We start from the raw sequence: 24,451 nt of genomic DNA on the forward strand, positions 1-24,451 counted from the left end.
AAAAAAAATTTGAATAATAAAGTTTCATGGCATAATTTCCTTTGTCAGGATAAGCAATCCTCAGTAAAATCTAGCCCATAGTGAGATTATAGATGAGAAAACTTCTAAGAAAGCAGAGGAAGTTTTCAGGGCTTAGTGTGCCTGGGATAGTATTGTACCACTTTGGTCATGCATGTAAATCGAAAACAGAAGAATCACTAAAAAGTGTCAAGTTCACTATCCCTGAACACTGCTACCCATCTTCTCCAAAAATTGTTTTCCCCAGCCTCATCAGTTGGTTATATTAGGGTTTCTCTTGAGGCTAGGCTACCCCTTATATTGAAAGCACACGGTTACTTCACCTCAGATCAGCTGAAAATTAGATTTGAAATGAAGACGTGACTATAGTCATTATCCTAACACTCTCCTAAGCCTATCTACCACAAAATCAAGTGCTATATGCAAAAGGAGAGAGAAATTACATGTTAGTATGGTTAACACTAGCTTCAGTTTGAGTCATTCATCATTAAAACAAACAGGGCTATTGAAGCAATGACTGACACCATAGCCATTCGTGTTCTCTCTTACTGTCTGGGAAAAAGTTGAAGTCTTGTTATGACCTACATCATTAAGACCTTCAGTATTGGATCAGTGAGATAGCTCATCAGGCAGTAGAGTTTGTCATGCAAGCTCACGGATCTGAACTCAATCCCTGGATCCCATCGAGGAAGGAGAGAACCAACTGTTAAAAATTGGCCTTTAAACATGGTCTTTGCCACACATATACCTATACTCACATACATAGGTGTACATACATATCACACACACACACATACAATAATGGACAAACAAATAGGTAGATAGATACATAGATAAAATATGACCTTCAGTGTGACTTTGACACTATTCCTGGCTGGGTTCTTCCACTTACCCTACCCCTTGCCCATGATAAAAAAAAGGAAATGGATTTTTCTGACATCTTTTTTTTTTTTTTTTGCCCACAATCAGGAGAGGCAAATACACTTTTACATAGGACAGCAGTGAGCAAGTAAATATTTTAGGGAAGCACATTTTAGAAATGGATGACACATAGCTTAGCACTTAAGAGTGTGGATTCAAGAATCAAAGAATCTGCCTTCATTTTTTAACTTCTGGGTGACTCTAGACAAGTCATCTAATGTTCTTGTCTTTGTTTTCCTGGCTATGAAAGGGGGAGAATTACAATATCCATCTCGTGGGAATGTAATGAAGACTGATTGAAATGGTATTATTGTCTTGAATAGATGTGAGAGTAGCTGAGGGTGGCTCTGGAAACTTATGTCTTATATTCAAGAAGTGGCTGGGGAATATACTTGGTACCTATGTTGTATTTTGTAGAGAATTTGAAGACTCAGGGCAGGGTGCTTTGTTGGTAAAAATTAACTAATAATATGATGTTTTGTTTAGGTTATCACACCACAGCGAAGAGTATCCCTGGTTGCACCCAGTCGGAGAGACATGGAAGAATGGATTAACATCATAAGAACTGTGCAACAGGGAGAAGTCAATAAGGTAAGGCAAGAGGTAACAAATACACACAACTTTCAGGAGAAAATGCTTAAGTGATTACATTAGGGAAGTTGGTTTTCAAACAAAGAATTAGTAAAAGGGAAGCAGAGACTATCCAGATGGGAAGTACATATAGATGTTATTTGGAAATCTGTTTAGAACTACTCACACAAATAGAAGAAATTCACTTAGGTGCAGACTCTGGTAACCATGTAGCTTTGTACACATCTGGTAGATATGTCATGGTATCTCAGTAAATGAAATCTGTGAGCTGTGTTTATGCAGCTAACTTAGGTGCCCATAATTGTTAAGAAAGTTGCAATTAGCAGTTTAAATTCCTGCCTTCAGAATAACAATAATAACATTTAAGGAAACTGAGGCTGAGAAAGAGGAAGGTATCAGAATAAGGAGAAATAAGCACTACTCCACAGCTTATCGGAGTTCATTTGCTCCTTCACTGTCTCTAAAGTAATCAGTGCTACTCTTCAGACTGTGATCTGGCCTCAGCTAGTTCTTTGGTAAAGCTACCACAATTATAATCAATACAAAGTACAAGATGGAATGGATTGTGTCATTTATTTACTTAGAAAATATTCTATATGGTAGTGAGGCTAGATAAAGTTTTTGTAAGAATATGTAAATCTAAGGGAAATTTTGAAGTCAGAGTTTTGACTGGGATTCATACAAAGTCAATCCTAGACCAAAATTCTTGGAAAGTCTCGGCAATAATGAACAAAATGAATATAGTCTTTAAATATCTTGGTGTAACATAGCATGATAAAAATGTGTAATTCAGAAAAAAATTAGAACACAAAAGATTCTTAATGTCTTAAATAACTAATAAAGATAGAGGATTGTTTGGGGCATTTAGGCTGGAACAGTATGCTTAGTAATAATGAGGCTTAGAAATGGAAAATAAAGTCTTTAAGAAGAACCATATTTCCTCATACTCCTAAGATTGGTCAGGATTTTGACCACTTGGTGTTACAGATATAAATTCAGCTTTTCATGACTATGATGAGGGTAACATGTCAACATAACTAAGCTGGAGCCTTCAATACACCATGAAGCCTTCTTACAGGCCTACAATGTAGAGTGTTTAATTGAGAGTCCTCCTCCTAGCCTGTGATGGCTTTCATGTGACTTAGCATTTAGTATTGAACTGATTTTCTTCTCCTTTTCATGATGGAGTAGTACATCCCCTCTGTGTCAATGAGGCCAGCATTAGAGGCATAGCATTAGAGGCAGCAACAAAGGGTTGTTAGTTTTTTTTTACTGCCGACTCTTTCTCACTCTTGAGGAACAATACATTTTCTTTGCTTACTGCAATTCAAACTGAAATGTTTCTGACTTAACAAACAAAATTTTCAAATTCAAAAAAGTTATGTAGGTTAGTTTGAATTTTATTTATTAGTTTAGGAATGCAAAAATCCTCTCAAAACCCCAGAGAATAGATGTGTCATTATTTACTCCATCGAATTAAACACTTGGTTATTGACAACCCAGCACACACTAGAAAAGAAAAATTTGCCTGTTCTTCTCTTGGAAGAATTGTATAAGGACCTAACCCAAACCTCGGTGGAGTTGCTGCAGCGACCTAAATACATTAAGGAACACTTTCAGCTCCTAGAACACTCTCACTAATAGGACCTTAGCATTTAATCTTGCTTGAAGCCTAAACAGGCAAATACTTCCCTTTTGCATGTAACTTATCTCTAACAGTCTTTTCTATCTTCTGTCACCAACAATGCATGACATTTGTAGTGACAAAAGATTAATCATGGCTTTGGTGACCTATAAAAGTAGTGACAAATTGGATAATATATTGGAAATATATATATATATATATATATATATATATATATATATATATATATATAGTTCTGATGCCAAATGTGGTGGAAAAAAGGTAGAATTCTAGTTCCTGGTCCCACTGAATATTTATTTAGTTAGGGAGACAAGATAGTCACAAACAGATACTAGTACTGAAGAGATACAAAAGCAGTATAGGAGTGCAGAAAGGGAAAGGATAAGTATCTAGAGTGTTCTGGAAAGACTTAGTAAAGAAGAAACTTGAGCCTGACCCTGAAAGATAAATGGGACTTAATTAGTAGCAAGGGTTTAGGCCAGCAGAGAGTCCTGAACACAGAAATTGATATATGATAAAGCTAAGTACCAGGAAAAAAGAATCTCCTTGAAATGCAATGAAACATGGCTGGGAAATGTCACAATAAGCAAAGCCACTCTGATGAACTAGGTATAATGGCAGATGTTTTTTGGTGTCAGGAGGTGTGAAGACTTACAATATGATGACATTTCAATTGAAAGACTGAAAAGAGAATTGTATGCTTTAGAAATGCAGAATAGAGCAGCTGACCAGATTGCTAAATGGTTAAGGCTAATGAGTGTGAGAACCTGCATTTGGATCTCAGCACCCACATAAAACGTCAGACATTACACTATATTCCTGTAAACTTAGCACTGGGGCCAGAGAGATGCAGAGGCAACTGGACCCTAGGAATTAATTGGCCAATCAGTGTAGCTAAGATGGCAATGTTTAGGTTGTGTGAGAGATGTTGTCACACAAAGTAAGTTAGGGAGCAATACATGTAGATACCTGATGGCTTTCTCCACACTTGCATGCAGGTGCACTGACACATATGTATATCACCTATGTACAAATATATGCACCCCCCAAAAAAACCCAGAAAGTTTTAGACAAGAGGAAAACTAGTGGCTAGAACTTCAAGGGAGGAAGTTATGTATCACTTCAGGCAAGACAAAGTTAAGTCCCAGAAGGATGCTAGAAAGGGGAACAAATAGTAGATGATAATTAGTAGATAGTGGAGTAAGAAGAGAAGCTAAATACAAGAAAAAGACAAAGTGGTACTGGGGTTGGAAGTCAATGGTAGAATATATAAACTACCATGTGTGAGGTCTTTGGTTTCATCTCCAGCATTGAAGGAGTGTGTTAGGAAGGAGTTTTTGACAGGAAATACGGTTCTATCAATGTTCCTAAAGGCCCAATCTTAGAGTATTTCTCTTTTTTTCCTTTATAGATTCATTTCTCATATAATATATGCTAACCTCTCTGGGTCTACAGGTTGTGGGTTGGTTCTCGTTTACTTAATGCCTAATATCAGCATATAAGTGAATACATATTGTATTTATCTTTCAGAGTCTGAATTGCCTTGCTTAGGATGATTTTTTTCTAGTTCCATCCATTTACCTGCAAACTTCGTGACATCACTTTAAAATTTTTATTTATTTATTATTAACAGCTAAGTAATATTCCATTGTGTAAATGTACCACATTTTCTTTATCCATTCTTCAGTTGAGGGACATCTACATTGTCCCAGTATTCTCCTGTGAATATGAATATAGCTGAACTAATGTCCTTATGGTGTGGTGAAGTGTCCTTTGGGCATATGCTAAATTGTGGTATAGTTGAATATTAAAGTAGATCAGTTCTCTACTTTCTGAGTAAACACCATAGTGATTTCCATAGTGACTGTACGTTTGTACTCTGCCCAGCAATGGATGAGTGTTCCCTTTATTTCACATCCTTGCTAGCATGTGCTATCACTTTTATTATTGACCTTAGTCATTCTGACAGGTGTAAGAAGGAATCTCAAAGTTGTTTTGATTTACATTTCTCTGATGGCTAAGGATATTGAACATTGCTTTTAAGTGATTCTCGACCATTTAATTACCTCTATTAAGAATTCTGTCTATATTTTTACCCTGTTTTTATTGGATTTTTTTTCTGATATCTAGTTTTAGATTTTTATATATTTTTGGAAATTTTTCCTCTATTGGATGTGATGATGGTAACCAATCTTTTCCCATCCTGTACACTGCCACTTTGTCCACATGGCATTGACCTTTACCATGTAGAAGCTTTTTAGTTTCATGCATTTCCATTTATTAATTGTTCATCTTGATTTAACTTTGGTAAGTGGTATCTATTGAGAAAATTATCTATTTCTTTTAGATTTTCCAATTTGGTGGAGTATAGTTTTTAAAGTATGTCCTTAAAATTCTTTGGATTTCTTCAGTGTCTGTTATTATACCCTCCTTTCATTTCTGAATTTATTAATTTGGATATTGTCTCTCTGCCTTTGGCTAGTTTGGATAAAGTTTTGCCTATCTCGTTGATTTTTCTCAAAGAACCAACTCTGTGTTTCATTGATTCTTTGTACTGTTTTCTTTGTTTCTACTTTATTTACTTTATACCTCAGTTTGATTATTTCTTGCCATCTAGTACTTTCTTGTGATTTCTTGTTTTTGTTGTAGAGTTTTCAGGCAGGCTCTTAAGTTACTAGTGTGAGAGCTCTTGATTTTTTTTCCTTTATTTTTATGTAGGCACTTAGTGCTATGAATATGACTCTTAGAACTGTTTTCATTGTGTCCCATAAGTTGGGGTATGTTGTGTGTTCATTTTCATTCAATTCTAGAAAGTATTTAATTTCTTATTTCTGTCTTGACCCATTTCTCATTCAGTAGTTAGTTGTTCAGTTTCTATGAGTTTGTAAGTACTCTGTTGTTGCTATTGTTGTTGATATCCAACTTTAATCTGTGGTAGTCTGATAAGATGCAGAGTGTTATTTAAGTTTTCCTGTATCTGATGAGACTCACTTTGTGTCTGAGTATTTGGTCAGTTTTGGAGAAAATTTCATGAGGTACACAGTTTAGTGTTTGCGTGAAATGTTTTGTAAATATCTGTTAGGTCCATTTGGTTTATAATGTCAGTTAGCTTCAGCATTTCTGTTTAGTTTTTGTTTGGATAAACTGCCTGTTCCGAAGGGGGTATTGAAGTCTCCCACTAGCAGTGTGTGAGGGTAAATATGTGATTTGAACTGTAGTAGTGTTTCACCTACAAACTTGGGTGTCCTTGTGTTTTGGGCATAGATATTTAGAATTGCAGTGTCCTCTTGGGGGATTTTTCCTTTGACTATATAATGTCCTTCCCTATCTTTACTGATTAGCTTTTGTTGAAAGTCTATTTTGTCATATTAAAATGGCTACACCAGCTTTTTTCTTAGATACGTTTGCCTGGAACCCCCAGTAGCCATATCTATCAGGTCCACAGAAAATGTCCTAAAATAAAATATAGAGCCAACTGATTCTCCTAAAAACGAGAGAGTAAACATAAACCAAAGAACAAAACACCCACCCAACAATGACAAAATCAGAGATCAGCGTCTAGAACTACAACCATCCCAACTCAGATGCCTAGATACCAGGAAAAATAGTAACAGCCAGTACAATATATTTGCACTGGCGTCCAGAAACCCTACTACAGCAGACCCTGAGTTTTCCAACATAGCTGAAGCACAAGACATTAAAACAGTCCATATGGGCATGATAGAGGACCTTAAAGAGAAAAATGAATAAATCCCTTAAAGAAATCCAGAAGCACACACAGAAAAATAAGGGCACATAAATTAATAATACTGTTCATGGTCTAAAAGTAGAAATAGAATTAATAAGGTAAATCCAAACAGACAGAATTCTGGAAATAAAAAATTTAGGAATTTAAACAGGAACTATAGGGACAAGCTTCCCCAACAGAATACAATAGATGGAAGAGGGAATCTCAGGCACTGAAGATAACGATAGAATAAATAGATGCCTTGGTCAATGAAAATGTTAAGTCAAAAAAACTCCTGACACAAAAGATTCAGGAAATCTGGAGCACAATGAAAAGACAAAAATCTAAGAAAAATAGGAATAAAGGAGAAGAAACCCAGCTCAAAAGCCCAGGGAAAAATTCAGCACAATTATAGACGAAAATAATACTGATCTAAAGAAGGAGCTACTTATATAGGTACAAGAAGCATACAGGATACCAAATAGATTGGGTCAGAAAAGAAAGTCCTCTCATCACATAATAGACAAAAAACATACAGAACAACGAAATAATATTAAAAGCTGCATAAATGAAGACCTATTAGAATTACACCTGACATCTCTGGCTGGAGAGATGGCTCAGCCATTAAAGGCTAGGCTCACAACCAAAAATACAAGAATTATACCTCACATCTCAATAGAGACTCTAAAAGCCAGTAGGGCCAGGACAGATGTGCTGCTAAGTCTAAGAAATCACAGATACCAACCCAGACTACTATACCCAGCAAAACTTTAATTGCCATAGATGGAGAAAATAAGTCATTTCATAATAACACCAAATTTAAGTGATATCAGTCTATAAACCCTGTCCTACAATATCTTCTAGAAGGTAAACTCCAACCTATAGACATTACTATTTCCAAGAAAACACAGGGAATTAATCTCAGAGCAGTAAATTCAAAAGAGGAGAAACACACACACACACACACACACACACACACACACACACACACACCACCACCACCACCACCACCACCACCACCACCTCCACCACCAGCAGCAGCAGCAGCAACAACAAAATAACAGGAATCAACAATTATTGGTCATTGGTATCTCTCAATATCAATTGTCTCTTTTCCCCAATAAAAAGACACAGACTAAAAGAATGGATGCAAAAACAGGATATATCCTTCTACTGCATGCAAGAAACATACTTCAACATCAAGAATAGACATTACCTCAGGATAAAGGGTTGGAAAAAGATTTCCCATGCAAATGGACCTTAGAAGCAAGCTGGTGTAGCCATTTTAGTATCTAACAGAATAGTCTTCAAACTGTAACCAGACATTTTTCTACCACCCAACAGTTCCCGTATAGCCACTCAGAGTGTTAATATTAATTACAAATTCTTTAGCCTATTAGATCAGGCTTCTTATTAACTAGCTCTTACATATAAATTAATCCATTTCTGTTAGTCTAACAGCAAACTCCCTGTTCCTTTGGCTCTTACAATCTTTTCCCCACCTTTTCTGCAATGAAGATATGTATATATGTATGTAACAACAATTAATGAAAAGAAAAGCTATGTATTTGAAAAAAAGAGCAAGGAGGGGCATATGCCAGGGCTTGGAAGGCTGACAGAGAAGAGACCATTGATGTAATTGTATTATGATCTCAAAATATAAAAGAAATAATTCTTTTAAGATTTTTATGTTTAATCAGGAGCTTACCAAGTTGCCCAGGCTAGCTTTGAACTCATCCTGTAGCCTACATGGGCATTGAACTTGTGATAGTCCTGTCTCCATAGAAACTGATATTAGAGCCCCATACTTACTACCAGTCTCAATAACTATATTATCATGTGATATTTCTGCTTTGAATTATTTGAAAAATCTCTACTGTTCTTTTCATAATGGTTACATTAATATTAATTTTAACAATCAAGATTTCAAACCTCCCTTTGTTCAATATCATTTCTAACACTTTGTATCTCTTATTTCTTTTGATCATAGCATTCTAACAGGAATATGATGATATCTCACCATGGTTTTGATTTGCATTTAGTGATTAGTGATACTAAGCATTTTCAATTGACCTCCATAGAAAGTTTGTGCAGGCCTGTTGACCTTTTAAAGGACTGTGTTTTATTTTTTATTAGTTTTTTTTTTAAAGAAACTAAAATAATTACACTTTCCCCCCTTTTCTTTCCTCCCATCAGTTTCCCCTTGTACCCCCACCTTGATCCCTCTAGAAATAATAGCCTCTTTTTCTTTTTGTTTTTTTTCATTATATATGGGTGTATTATATACAGACATAGAAAACTTAGGATTAGTTGTATGTATGATTTCAGAGCTGTGTAGTTGATATTAGATAGCCAATTAGGAGTTAATCCCTGGTAAAGATTATTTCTCCTGTTCTTAGCCGTTCTTAATTGCCTATGGATCTTTATTATGGGGCCCCATGAGATTTCCCATTTCCATGTTAGCATTTCTATTGGTGCTGTTATTGTTCAAGCTTTGTTTAGGCAGCCATATTATTGAAGCATCACGGGTGAGCTTCCCTATGTTTTCTATGAAATACAAAATAAATAAATAAATTTCCTGGTCCTTTGGCTCTTAAAAGTCTTTCTAGTTCCTTCTCCTAAAGTTTCCCTAAGCTTTGGATGCAGAAGCTATGTTGTAGACAGATCAGTTAGGATTGCCCCCCTCCCCACCCCAAGGTCAGTTGTTCTCTGCTTTTTGACCAGTTGTAGTTTTCTGTAATTGTCTATGTCTATTTACAAAGAGAATTGTCTTTGGTGAGGGGTGATATATACATTTCTCTGTGGGTATAAGGGTAAATATTTAGAATATAGTCAGAAATGATGCTAGTTTAGTAAAATGACTCACTAGCGCGGAGTTGTTGGCTAGGTTTCCAGTACCAGGCATGATTTTCCTCCTGTTGAGGCCTGAAGTCCAATTATAGTGTTATTAGTTACCACCGAAACATGAATGTCCCTATTGCACTCTTAAGTTTATCATGCCACGCTTGTCATCCTTGAGTTTCATAGGTATTGCAGCTGACTAGATAGGTTGCTTTCCACCCTTGGGAGCTTACAAAAGACTTTCCAGTACAGATTTTCAGGTCACATCGTGCTCAGCAAGTCTAGGTTCTACGTCCAAAGTGGTGTGTCTTCTGCAATAGGGACTTACCATCAACCTCTGGGAAGCAACCAAGTGTAACAGCAATGGCCTGTATTGTTTTAGGAAGCAATAACTCAAGAAAGAGTTTCTCAAGCAATAACTCAAGAAAGAGTTTCTCAAGCCTGGAATTTTGTTAGTCTATAGCTCTTTCGGAGAATGTTGTCTGCTTGCATAAAATAACTTCATTTGATTTATGTATATTCATAGACTTACATGCATTCTGTGTAATTTAGGTAAATTAATAGTAACATGATTCCTCATGGGTTTTCAGACGTCCTTTTGTACTTACCTCCTTCCCCTACTGTAATTAACACCCCCTCATTTTACCTACTTCCTCCTTCCAAATCACTTGTATAATTTTATATTCCTCTCTAGTAGTACACCTATTTTCTTTGTTTTTAATTGAATCTTACAAATTTTGGATATTAGCTCTTCAGATTTACAAATATTTTTTCCTGTTTTGCAGGCTCTCACTCACTTCATTTATTCTGCTATGCTGAAGCTTTAGTTTAGTATCATCCTATTAGTCCTTTTGCTTTGGTTACTTGTGCTTTCAAGGTCATGTAAGAACAAATGTTGTCCAAGCTAATGTTATGTCTTCTAGGTTTTAGTACTTTTACAGTTTTTAGTCTTTTATTTGCATGTTTCACTTATTCCTCTGCATATTGATACAAAGTTTTACCTACAGCATGTGTTGAAGAAAGATATCCTTTCTCCATATTGTATTCTAAAAACCTTGGCCAAAACTTGATCATAAGTGCATGGGTCTATTTTTGGCTTTCCTGTTTCATTGGTTTGTATATTTTTTTAAATGCCAGTAACATGATGTTTTGGTTACAATCACTTTATGTTTTCAAATCAAGGAGTATGATCCATCTAGCTTTGTTCTTTGGTTCAAGATTATTTTGGGTTCCATACAAGTTTAAAGTAGTTTATTCCATGTTTGTGGATATGATGTTGGACTTTTCATAGATTCCTTTTCCTATTATGGACATTTTCATAATTTAATTTTTCTAATCCCCAAACATGTATCTTTCAATTTATTTGTGTTTCCTTGATTTATTTTACCACTCTTTAATACTTTTTACTTTATAGATCTTTTACATCTTTGGTTATATTCATAACTAAGTAATGAGCTTTAAAATTGCTTTTATAAGTAGGATTGTTTTCTGAATATTTTTGATGGATCATTATTAGCATATAGAAACACAAATGATTCTGATTCTATATCCCACAACTTTACATAATATTTTTTTCTAGTCTATAGGCAATGGATATAGTAGGATCATATGATCAGCAAATTGAGACAATTTTATATTTTCCTTTTCTATTAGAATTTTTTTCATTCTTTCTCTTTTCGAGTTGTTCTGCTAGGAATTCCAGCACTATGCTGAAAAGGAGTGACATTTGGCATTCTATTTTGTCCTTGATCATAGAAGGAAAGAGTTCAGCTCTTCACTATACAGAACTGTGTTTCGGATTCGTCATAAATGGCCTTTGTTATGTTTAGGTACATTCCTTTTGTTTATAACCTGTTGAGATCTATCTAGAAGGGATGCTGTATTTAGAAGGGATGCTGTATTTTGTCAATTTTTTTTTTTTTTTGCTTCTATTGAGATGGTCCTATTAATTTATACTTGGTTTTGTTAATATATCACATTTGTTGATTTGAATATGCTGAACTGTAAGGAGTACGGTTTTTCCACCCGCCGCCTGGTCTGGTCTTGTCCCGCTGCCACGCCAGCCCCAAATAATGCACAGAGACTCTCTATTTGATACAGTGCTATTGGCCAGGTGCTTGTTTCTTATCGGCTAGCTCTGTCTTAATTATTAACCCATTTCTATGTATTTCCACGTGGTCTTACCGAGAGCGGAGGAATGGCTGTTCTGTTCTCTCCAGGCTCTCCATCTTGACTCCTCCTTACTACTTCCTATTTTCTCCTTGTCTCCTAGTCCCTCCTATCTTCCTTTCCTATTGGCCAACAATGCTTTATTCATTAACCAGTATGAGAAACATATACAGAATGACATCTCCCATCACTGAACTACTTCAAATCTCCCTTGATTGTGGTTATAAAACTTGTTTTGTTGTATTTTGTTGAGGATTTTTGTATCTATAGTCATCAGAGATATTGGCCTGTAAGTTAATTTAGGTTTTTTTTTTGTAATAGTCTTTCTATTACTTTAGCATCAAGAAACATAGGCCTTGTAAAATGAGTTTTTGTGTAGTATTGTTCATTCTTTTATTCTTTAGAGGATGATAAGAGTTTTTTTTTTCCTTACCATCTTGTGGTTCTGAGGTACAAACTCAGTGCCTCATCAACTCAAGGCAATTACACTGAATTACAACTATATTTCTTCATTCTTCTTTAAATGTTTAATTGAATTAAACAGTGAAGCTATTTGGGCCTGGAATTTTCTTTGGTGAATGAATTTTTATTATTTATTCAATCTCATTACTTGTAGTTGTTCCTCTCTGATTTCTTTTATTCATGATTCAGTATTAGCAGGGTGTATGTATCTTGGAATTTATTCATCTCCTTCTTATTGAAGGTGAATTTACTGTCAAGTTACTTAAGTGTCTGGCAGAGACCTACTTTCTATTCCATAGGCAACAATTTTTGTGTTGTATCTTTATGTGACAAATTAAGAGTGAGAAAATTTTGAAGGTTCTTATATCAGAGCTAATATCATCATTATGGTTCCACCCTCAGAATATTTCCCAAAGGCTCTCAGGTAATGAAACTACATTAAGAATTAGGATTTCAGTAGAGTGGGGGTGTCATACGAACATCCAATCAATCGCAAATAAAAATCTGATTGGAGCAATGGACTATGTATTTTAGAGATGATAAAAATCAAACACAAATAACCAAGAATCAGGATCTGAAAACTTTAGGACAACTGATCTTCCTTAGTAATTTCTATGCCTACTATGGTTTTGACTGTATCTTCAAATTTGATTTTTAAATATACACATCAGCAAATAGAAATGCCTGAAATGATATACTATGCCAGTCCGTGGCTACTATAACAAATTACCAAAAAACTTTGGGACTTAAAACATGCAAATTTACGAACTGGGTGTGATTTACAAATCCCTATATTTGTAACACTTAAGAGAAGTTTGAGGGCATCCTCAGCTACCTAGCATATTTGAGGGCAGCCTGACTAACATGAAACCTTGATTTAACACAAAACAAATCAAAACAAAACAACAAACAGAAATGTCTTCTTTTACCTTGGAGGCCAGAAGTCTGAAATCAGAGTGTGAATAGAGCCATGCCTCTCTGGTGGCCTTAGGGAAGAATCCTTTGCCTCTTCCTAGTCTTTGGCAGTTACGGAAAATCCTTGCTGTTGGTGGGCTTGCCATGTGCCATTCCAGTCTCCGCCATCAGCCTCAGCCTCAGCCTCATTGTGCTTTCCTGTGTATCCATTTGTTTTGTATCTTCCAAAGTTGTTCTTTCTGTATGTGTCTGTGTTCCAATCTCTCCCTTTTTATAAGAATACCATCAAGGCACCAGCAAGACTCCTTGTATATTCTTTTCTGTACTCCCTGTATGTTCCCTTTGGGGGCAGTATTTCTCCTCTACCTGTGGACATGTAACACCTCAAAAACAATGTATCTGCTTCTAAAATCCCATAGTGGAAGCAGTGTGGGATAGAAATTCCCATTCTGAAAGGGAGACAAATGGAAGAACTAAAATGGCTGCTGGTCTAAAGAAAACTGGCAATCCAGAAAGGCAAGTCTCATTAGGTTTGTAAGCCTGCAGCTAATTATCTGTGGCTCAGTGTAGTCTCCTGGCTTCACTCAGCCTACCTGAGTGGCATCTTCTCTGTGCAGCTAAAAATTTGGCCTCACCTTCTGGAATAAAAGAAGCAACGACTTCCTCCAATAGGCCCATACTCCCATATTGGCAAGAACAACAAATTTGAGCCTCTCAACATCATTTCTGGCCTCCAAGTCTTCATTGGAACCCATTATTCTATTTTCCAAAAGGAATAATGCAGCTCACAGCTGAATAGCTTTTTTCATCATTTTGATGCTGCAGACTCTCAGAAGTTGAAGCTTAAACCTAAATGTGACTATGCTTAGATATAATACTTGAAGGAGGTGATTAAGGTAAAATGGAACCGTTAGGTCAGGGACTAAATCCAGTAGGGTTGATGGCCTCATGAGAAGAAAACCAAAGATCTCTTTCTTTTTTTGATAAGCCTATATTAAGTAGAACCCATGTGAGCTGATAGTGAGAATGTGATCATATCCAAGCTATGAAGGAGGCCCTTGGGAACTACGTTGGTTGACTGTTTGCTTTTGAACTTTCCCATCTCTAAACAGTGAGAAGATAGCTTTCTGTTGTTTAAAGTACCTGGTCTGTGTATGGAGAGCTGTGTAGACTAAAAACGGTCCCCACAGCAGTATCTCTCTTCCCTGTTGCATTTTCTTTAAGCAGCAGAAAGAAACCAGACTGTATCTTCATACTTTGTTGGGAAGTTTTTGTCAGCTAAAGGTTCAATTTCATCATTTAAACACTCTGCTTTTCAGTTAACATTACAATGAAATGGTTCTCTTCTGCTCCAAAAGAGTATCACCTTTCTGCCACTCTCCCATAATGCTTCTTGTTTTCATCAGGGACTGTACCAGAGGCAGTTCATATTTATAACAACATTCTTAAGGCTGTATAGTCTTAACAGTATCATCTGTCTCAAAAAACAGTATTTATATACTAGACTACTGTAAAACCAGTTCTAGTAGTATATGGTACAGAAACATCTCCATGTCAGTTCAAAAGTCTGCATTCATTTTCCAGGATTGCTGTAACAAGCAAAAACTGAGTGTGCTGAAACAGCAGTGACTTATTCTGTCCTATTTCTAGCAGGTAGAGATCTGGGTTTGAGTTCATGAAAGGGTCAGAGTCCCTTTGAAGGTTCTGGAAAGAGGATATATTTTTTTTGCCTCTTCCTACAGTCTGGTAATTACAGACAAACCTTACTATTTCTTGGCTTGCAAGTACATTATTGAATTGCTGCCCCCACCATCACATAACGTTCTTCTGTGTGTCTGTGTCTATATTGTCACAAGGTGTTCTCCTCTCTAATTGCTTCTCTTTCCACATTTTCTTATTCTTATAAAGGCACCAGTCCTTGAGTTAAGTCCTACTTGGTTATATCTGTTAAGATAGTGTTTCCAATAAAATCACATTCACAGGTACCAAAGGTTATGACTTAAACTTGCGAGGACATACTGTAGGATGTTTGTCTCCTACCCACCAGTTCCCAAAAAGCTACTCAGAGGCTTATATTGACTGCAAATACTCAGCCGATAGATCAAGCTTACTACTAACTAGCTTATATTTTAAGATAACCCATATTCCTTATTTATGCTCTGCCACATGGCAGTACCTTTATTAACATAGCACATTCATCTCCTGCTCTCTATGCATCTCTGTTGGTGACTCCTCTGACTCTGCCCTTCCTCATCCCATCCTTCTCAGTTTGGCTTTCCTGCCTAACTTTATCCTGTTCAGCCATTTGCCAGTCACAGACACACATATTCACACAATGTAAAGTAATATTCCATAGCAACGTGTAAGTCAAACTACCACATGTACTCACCCAGGACTGGGTGCGTCAAACTTTCCTCACAAAATAAGATGAACATGAGGGATATAAATTCCATTTCCTTAACAACTGAACCCAAGAAATGTCCATTAAATATGTAAAGATAGTTAATAAATAATCAAGATACCCAGAGTTCTTCATTTCTACTTGTTTCTATAGAGCCTTGTATAGTCATTAGAAATTTATTTTCACAACTCCATGACTGTTCGTTTGAGAATTTGTTTCCTCCAGTAGACCAAGTTCCTTGATATATGTGACTTGTTTATCTCCATAGTGCCAGTGCTTATTATGTTAAACAACATCTAGTCAGAGGTTCCTAGTAATTTGGAGGGAAGGGAAGGAAAATGGAAGGAAGAAAGATGTTTGTTTGGTTATAGCCTTGGAAATAGTAAGGAATTAGGAACTCAGAGTGCTGATGTCAAGACTTGCTGCCTTCTATTCTGCTGTTCCTAGGCCTATAGTATTTTAGGTGTCAGTATACAATAAAATATGAAACAAAATTCACAAAGCAATTCCAAATTATTAGCTCATCAGAGTAGTTTTTCTACCAAAAATCGTCTGCTTCAGTTCATCAATAATTCAACACATAACCAGCATGCCCATGGGGAATAGAGATCAGAGAGCACTATGTGCAGGCTATGTTTTGGATGGGTAATTCTAATACATGAACTAAATCTGAATTTAAGTTTGAGCCCTCAACAGCAACCCCTTTAATGAACTATTGTCAACTTATATCTGAGAGAATGTATCATTCTTTCAAAATCTTAACATGCCTTTATATGTACAATCCATTATAATAGCAAGAATTAAAAAAAAAAACTCTGTGAGTCCATGTCTAAACTTTTTTATAAAAAAATGCAGAGAAGAAGGTGAGACATTCATGGAAACTAGAGAAAAGACGAGGGAAATCCTATGAGAATATATACAGAGCAAAGTCAGGGGGATTCAGTGCCTTTATATCCATATAACTCAAACAATTGATAATACATAACTATGTCTTCCCTATAGAGTGAAAGTCAGGCTATGTTATGCAAACGCTGTGTTCATAGGCATGCTAATAAAGCACGTCAAACAGATTAGTATGAAAGAAGACACTAAACAGAATGCCGTTGTAAGGGCAAGGGCTGTGTCTTCATTTTTTTCCCCAAAAATAAAGCTATAATTAATAAAATTATCCTATATTCAAACTAAAACAATTGTAATAAAATTTTCCTTTCCAAAACAATAGTAAAGGAAAGAAGGTATTTTGTAAAATGTGGTCCTGCACAAGTCACAGTAAAAATAAATGTATACATAACTCCCACCTTCTCAAAGCAGAGGCTGCTTTCTCCTTCAGGACGAGAGCAGAGAATAAGGGGCTGTGTCTTCTTAATGATTATATCTCAAATGCCTTGGAAAGTTACAAGCATATAGTAGCAATTCAGTAAATATGTGTTTAATAACTTATTGGATGAATTAAAATGATTAACCAAGAAACTACTGTAGGTTGTCAAAGCGTGGTTTTCAAAACAAGAAAAAGCACACGAGAAACGGATTTAAAGGTCGTTCAAGAGTTGTTCAAGTAAAGCAATGTTCTGCTCACTTGGCGGCTGTATTATGAAAAAAGAGCTGACACCTAGTTCTGTGTGTGAGCCCTGCCACTTGCCTTTGTTTGTCAGAGCATTTGGATATCCCACAACTTCCAACTCACTCCTTTCTTTTGTTTTCTATTTAACGAGAACTAAGACCAATCAGAACAAAGCTTGCTTGAACTAAACTAATATAGTGGTTGAGCAAGGAATAGACAGATCCTCACTTCTGTCTTCAGTTCCTATTTGCCATTAATCCCATCTATTTCTTTTTCCCTTCTGAGGCCAGTAACAAAACGAAATAAAAACAAAAAGAGGGAACTGTACCTACCAGCTCTCTCCTTCACACGCTTTGACACCTACACTGTGGGCTATTTTAGCCCTAGCAGCAGATTTTCTGGTCTTCCCGAATCCATCTCCGTGATTAACCCTCCATTCTTTCTTCTCTTTGATTTGCTTCAGATACCTGCAGCTGAAAACAACCCTTTCCTTATCGGAATGCACTATTGGTATTCCAGCCCTAGTCCTCGGACTCAGTTCTGCAATGTTTGTCGCGAGAACATTCCTGCCTTATCTCGAGATGCCATCATCTGTGAAGGTACCTTTCTGACTCCTTTAGAAAGCAGAGCTCACTGGATAGAGCTAGGCAAGCAGGGTCTCCTATGGCTTTAGTGTTACTGATTCAGTTGAAATTGTTTGTTCCTATGTGAAGGTAATTCCAAGGGAGGGAAAGAGAAACTAGCATGAAGGGGTGTTCTCATGAAATAAAAATAGAGGGTTGCATATAGGAAGATGGACTATATGGTCAGAAGGATTGAAAAGTTAGTAATTATTTCTTTCTTACTATTAATTGTAATGTAAAATGGATACTAGGAAGCTTAGCTAGCAAAGAATTGAAAGGAACTTTGGAAGTGGGTCAGAACTATTTAGAAAGCATTTGAATTCTAACCTCTAGAGAAGCTTAGGCAAGGGAATTAGAATTTTCATTGTCACTAGACTTACACCTATTTTTTTCTTCCTCCTTTCACAGTCTGTAAGGTGAAATCACACAAATTATGTGCTTTGAGAGCAAGCAAAGACTGCAAGTGGAATACTTTGTCAGTAACTGATGACCTCCTTCTACCCGCTGACGAAATAGTAAGTACCAGCCATATCCTCCCACAGATGCCTTCCCCAACTCTTTTCAAGTCCTGACACACAGGGAAAGGAAGAAGTCTTCCTGACACTAGACAGGCAAAGTAGTTTCTTCCTCAGAATCCAATGACCCAATGAATATCAATAAATTAAACCCCAAATCCCACCTTCCATTAGTCAGAAGCATCGAGGGCAGGCCCATGAGATTTTTTATCTAATGTTCCCCATAAGTAGTGTAATTATCCCAGCTGTTCCTTCTCTTATCACTAATTTCTAACTTTTGCCTTTTTCCATTTCAGCAAACCATGCCTCATCAATGGGTAGAAGGAAATATACCTGCCAGCTCTCATTGTGCAGTATGTCATAGGAGCTGCGGTAGTCATCACAGACTTCAAGATTTCCGGTGCCTCTGGTGTGAGTCTACGGTGAGTCTCTTTTCATATCTTTGTTACTTAAAGAAGTTTATTGCTAGAGAAGAGGTAGATTGGGGATTATCTGTAATTATGCAGGGGCAAATAGGTAGCTAGATATATATCTTAGAGATCCTTACACCAAAATGCACTATATGATTCCATAGTACAAAGACCAGGAACTTGCCTTTCCTATATGGCTATGGAATCCTTGGGAGAAAGATTTAAATTGTTTGTGATCTGATGCCTTTTTAATTGATGAAGCCCATCTTGGCAATGAGAAAAGCTGAATTCTCAAATGACAATATGAACAATTAAATAAATTCTGGAGTCTATCATTAAGAAAGGATTCCTCCCTCATCCATTACTACCTACAAACTTACAATCTTTATTAATGGGTAGTAATAACGATAACAAATTATCATTGCCATGATGTATTTAATATCTTTTATTCATGATCTCAATCTTTAGAACAACATTGAACTAAGCCTCAGTCCCCATTTTACTCATAAGTAATGTAGGGCTCAGAAAGTGAACCCAAGGTCATATAGCCAGCAAAAAAATGAAGTCTTGATCAATATACGGTTCTGATAAGACCATGTCCCTAACTACAACACTACCATATCTTTGAAAACACTGGCCCTCAACTGGAGGATAATTTTGGCTCTTGGAAACATTTTGCAATATCCGGAGTAATTTTTGATGGTCCAAACTGGACTGGACAGGAGGGATGCAACTGGCATCTAGTAGATTCTTTAAAACTTATAATGCATAGGATAGTATCCTGTAACAAGGGACTGTCTGAGCCAAAAACAAAAACAACAAAAATGAGGATCACAAAGATTGAGAGACTGATCTTAACTTTCTAAACTTAGACCCTTCTCTCAAACTGAGTTTTCTAAGACAAGAAGAAACTGAAGTGAGCTTCTTCACTAAGAAGTCTGTTCACTGGCCTCCTGTTAATTGCCTTGGAATAGCCATGCCAGGCTCATGTAATTAGAAAGTGTGGTTGTTTAGGATGTGGAATGTGAAGAGGTCTGAAATCTAGGAAGAATGGCAACTTGTGGGGAATTCTGCTTTGGCACTTCCCAGCTATTTGACCTTAGGTTAACTCTGTGGGCTTTCACATATGCTCATTTCTAAAATGAGCTCAGTGATGCTTTTCCCGCCACATACTGTTGTTCTAAAGATTGAAGGATAGGCATCAGGATTAGGACTTTGGAAATGCAACTAAAATTCCCATTCTGTAGGCTACTCAGATTGTGTCCTAAAGCTGATGACATCTTAGAAACTGTAGTTGGGAATCTTCAGAAAGATACCTGTAAAAGAGCCAGAGTTCTGCCTACTCAGGGATATTGCAGTTTAACAGTAGAATGGGGGTGGAGCAGTATCAAGTGAGTTAAGGTTATGTAGATAGTACCAAATTTCAGAATGGGAGACTTAAAATGTAGGAGGTCTAATTCTTGGCATGGAACCAAAGACTAAACATTGTTTTTTCTTTTCTCTCCCCCTCCTTTTTTCTCTTGTGCTCTTATCGTTTCAGGTGCACGGGGCCTGCCAGAGGCGTTTTTCCAAGGAATGTTCCTTTGGAAGTCGTCGCTCATCCATCGTGCCGCCAACTGCACTGAGCGACCCCAGAGGCGATGGTGAGTAGATTGACCTTTGCTTCAGAAACACACTGGGGAGGGAGGGAAGGTATAAAGGCTGGGAAGAAGGGCATGAATTATACTTCACAGTAATAAAGAATTTGGGGGAAATGTGAATATATATGTTTGCATCAAAAACTAACAGTTATTCCTTCAACCTTTTTAATGGCAAATGTTGTGTTTTGGTGTATGGGTGCTGTGTATGGGCATGTTCTCTGTATGTAGACTGTCAAAATTCTTTCTGACTGTTCAAAATTAATTTCAGCTTTCTTAACTGTTGTTTTAGATTTTCAAATATCACCTTATTTAGGAAATGAATTTTATACATCTTTGAACCAATGTTTCAAAACCTATTGAAAGCCAAGGTTATATTATTAAAATGGAAACTAACACACAAATTGTTACCAAATATGAAACCAGCATGGTTATTGCCCTAACACTCCTCACTGATATTTTGTCACTTCCTGGGAAATTGTGATTTATTGAAAGTCCTTTTTCACAAAGTTCTTCAATACTACAAAGAGAGATCTAAAATAGACATTGTATAGCACCTAATCATGATTAAATCAGCAAGGTCTTGTTATAACACCACAATTAACAATTGAATGGAGCATATGTTAAGTATCAAAGAAATAATAGAGACACTTAGGTAGCGAATAAGTGTTAGAAATATTGACAAAAAATATGGGTGCAGACAAACCTCAAGCTACTGAGTGAGTCATTTTGAGAAGTTTCTGAAGGCAAGTGTAAGCATGTGGTTCATAGTACCATATGAAGACACAAAGGTAAAGTCACTCAGACATGCATGAATATATTATTCTCAGATCTATCCAAATATTTGTCTTCGTAACATCACCCAATAGACAACTGACTAAAGAGAAGAAGTTGATAAACTTTGATCAATGAGAGATGGTTGACTGGTTAGAAGAATGGAGAGGCCTAGGAAAGGTGGAATTGACATATGGGAAAAAGTAACAAGCTAATTACCTGAGCAAATTCAGGCTGCTCATGAAATCAACCTATTTTTTTCTTGCATCATAACCATGCATTCATCCTCTCCTTTTACTGAAAATAGATTCTTTCTTCATGCAATATATCCTGATTACAGTTTCCCCTTCCTCCACCCCCCCCCAGTTTCTCCTCACCTGCCCTACTATCTGGAACCACTCCCTTTCTGTCTCTCATTAGAAAAGAGCAGTCTCCTAAGACAACAATAAAACATAACAAGCTGAAATATAATAAGATAAAATAAAAAAAATCATATTGAATTTGAACAAGACAAACCAACTGATGAAAAAGATCCCCAAAAGAAAGCACATGAAACCGAGACCCACTGGCTCACTCACTTAGGAGTCCCATAAGAATATAAACTAAACACCATAATATATATACAAAGGACCTGGTACCGACCCATGTTGGCCCTTTGCTGGTTCAGTCTCTGTGAGTCCTTATGAACTTTGCTCCATTGATTTAGAGGGCCTTGTTCTCCTGGTGTCCTCCATCCCCTCTGGCTCTTACACTCTTTCTGCCTCCTCTTCTCTGTGGTTCCCTGAGCTCTGAAGGGAGGGATTTAATGGGAACATCCCATTTACAACTGTGTGTTCCAAGATAGCTTTCTCTCTCTGCATAATATCTGGCTGTGGCTCTCTGTACTTGTTACCATCTGCTGTAAGAGGAAGATTTTCTGATGAAATAGTCAACCTATAACCTTAGGTTTTGTGCTACTGTTTCCTTCACTATTACTGGAGATAGTTAGCGTCCCACAAAATCATCCTAACTGTGTATTATTGGGGATAGTAATTATTATTTATGTCCAAGTCAAACATGTTCTGTGGTTTCTGTCATTGTAGAAGTTGTTTATATCCAATGTGAGGCTGTTATTTTCCTATACCACTTCTGAATCTTATTATGGATCATCAACTACTGGTACTGCTTTCTTTTACATAGAAGTGCCTGAACTGGCCTGTTATTTTGTGTCATCTAGTATGCTACGAAGCATCTTTAATTTTGGCTTCTATGTAGCAGCAGTCTTGGTCCACTTGAATATCATGCTGACAACACTTCCCCCACCACCCTCCATGTATTACTTATCCTGGAATTCCTCAGAAAAGGCTTTAAAGAACTTTCTTTCTTCTTGACTTTTCCTGGGCTTCTTAGCCTCAACAAATAAGCCCTTCAAGATTAGGATTCGTTCTGAGTCTGTTCTATTCTAGGGGAATTTTCTTCTGCATTTCTCAGTCATGGAATCTTAATGATGGTATTAAGGTTCATCTGTTCCAACCTTTCAGCCAAGCTAGAAATCCTTTCTCCAGCACCCAAGTGATAACCTTCTGAGGCAGCCTTTGACAGTGCTGTTGTGCATCCATTCCTGCATTCACTGATTCAGTCAAGAGGCTCCAATTGATTGACAAAGCCTCTAATTATGCACTTTTCTCTACTCAGTCTATTTAGTAAATTACTTTAGGGTCCAGCTCAAATCAAGTACTATTTTCTATTGCTTCTATGATGGCCTCTTCTCATTCCCCAAGTTAATTAGTTTCTGTGCAGTAAACTAAGAACTTACACAGTGGTTATTAAACATAATCATGCATCAAATTCATTGGGAAGGATTTATTAAAACACAGGTTTTGGGGCCCCACCATCTGGAGGTTTTGATTCAGTACACATGGGAGAGGGCCAATAATTTGCATTTCTGAAAAGTTCTCCTATGCTTTCTATGCTACTAGGCCTATGAACATGTTCCATTGTTTATTATGTGGTCTTCGATAAGTTACTTACTGTGTTTCCTCCTCATTTCTCAAATATTCCACTATTACTAAAGTGTATTTAGCAAAACATTTCATACAGATATATACATGACTCAAATTTGATGTCCTAGTAAAACAGGCCCTAACAAAGCTGCCAGGGTACTATTTCCTCATGTGACCCCCTTTCTGCACTTATTCTTCGTCCACTGCCATTTCCACACATTCAATGACATTGCAACATTCATAAAGACAATAAATCCTCACAATATTTCCTGGACTTGTCTGCTACCACTTAGTGTCAGTGTCGGTAACTCATTCTCCATAAACTCCTTCACCCTGGAAGGGTGGCCCTAGATCATGGTGTCATTTGTCATTTCTTTTCTCCAGATAAATGATAAGTATTCTGGTACATTATGAAGGTTGAATTTATTTAAACATCATTAAAGATTACTTCAGTAGTATAGGAAGGGCAGTAATAAGCAAGACGTGTGCCAATTTAGTATCTTTCTGTGGAATGAAGACAGTGAACTGGCGTGAAAGTATTGGCCCGCTGGATTAGGTGATTGTATTAGTGCTGCTGAACAAAAACATGAGCTCTTTTTAAGAGGTTCTTCAGAGTATTGATTCATCTGATAAAGCCCCTGTGCTCTTTTCACACTGGATTCTGCCAAGCTAAGTATCTATTGTTCTGTTCCAGTATTATTTATGTCCTTGAGCCTGGACATGAAGACCAAGGTGCACACTTAGCCATCTGTTTACTCTGACTCATATGACCATCGAGGTCATTTTCTGCTCTCAATTCTATCATCCAATAGCTCTTTCTCAAATTTAGGGTACTCAAACTTTATAGGCCAGCTTTCTAAGCTCTCATCTGAATTACAGAATAAAAGTGCCAAACAGTACAGGAAAGTCCCTTGCAGTTGACATCAGTCACTTAAAAAGCAACCTTGTCAGTCAGGTTGTTTACCTGACTAGGAACCTATCATTTCTACACTCCAATTTACTATGCTGATGTGTTTTATTTTCTTTGCAGCAGCACACTACTATTATATGTATGAAAAGATGAGCCCTTAGAGTACTTAAAATGTTTCCTGTAGGTTAGTGAATACACTGGGAGGGTAACATACAACTAACTGCCTCTCTTATAGAAATATACTATGAAGTATATAGTACATGCTTAAAGCTGCCAGATGAATCTGAAACAATAAATTCCACTGTACTGTCATGGTTATTTAACTTATAGATAGCATTAACATAATTTT

General features: G+C 36.8%; 1 protein-coding gene across 1 annotated transcript in view; it reads left to right on the top strand.

Moving 5' to 3' along the window:
• Dgkk (diacylglycerol kinase kappa) overlaps window positions 1-24,451 on the top strand; it is a 113,055-nt gene that overhangs the window by 45,390 nt on the left and 43,214 nt on the right. Inside the window, exons 4-8 of the mRNA XM_051178515.1 lie at window positions 1,426-1,530; window positions 17,715-17,850; window positions 18,283-18,389; window positions 18,686-18,811; window positions 20,340-20,442. Coding sequence (XP_051034472.1) covers window positions 1,426-1,530; window positions 17,715-17,850; window positions 18,283-18,389; window positions 18,686-18,811; window positions 20,340-20,442 — 577 coding nt within the window. The remainder of the gene's footprint in view (window positions 1-1,425; window positions 1,531-17,714; window positions 17,851-18,282; window positions 18,390-18,685; window positions 18,812-20,339; window positions 20,443-24,451) is intronic.

The sequence above is a fragment of the Phodopus roborovskii genome, unplaced genomic scaffold (genome assembly GCF_943737965.1).
Source record: "Phodopus roborovskii unplaced genomic scaffold, PHOROB, whole genome shotgun sequence".
In the NCBI taxonomy this organism is placed as follows: domain Eukaryota; kingdom Metazoa; phylum Chordata; class Mammalia; order Rodentia; family Cricetidae; genus Phodopus; species Phodopus roborovskii.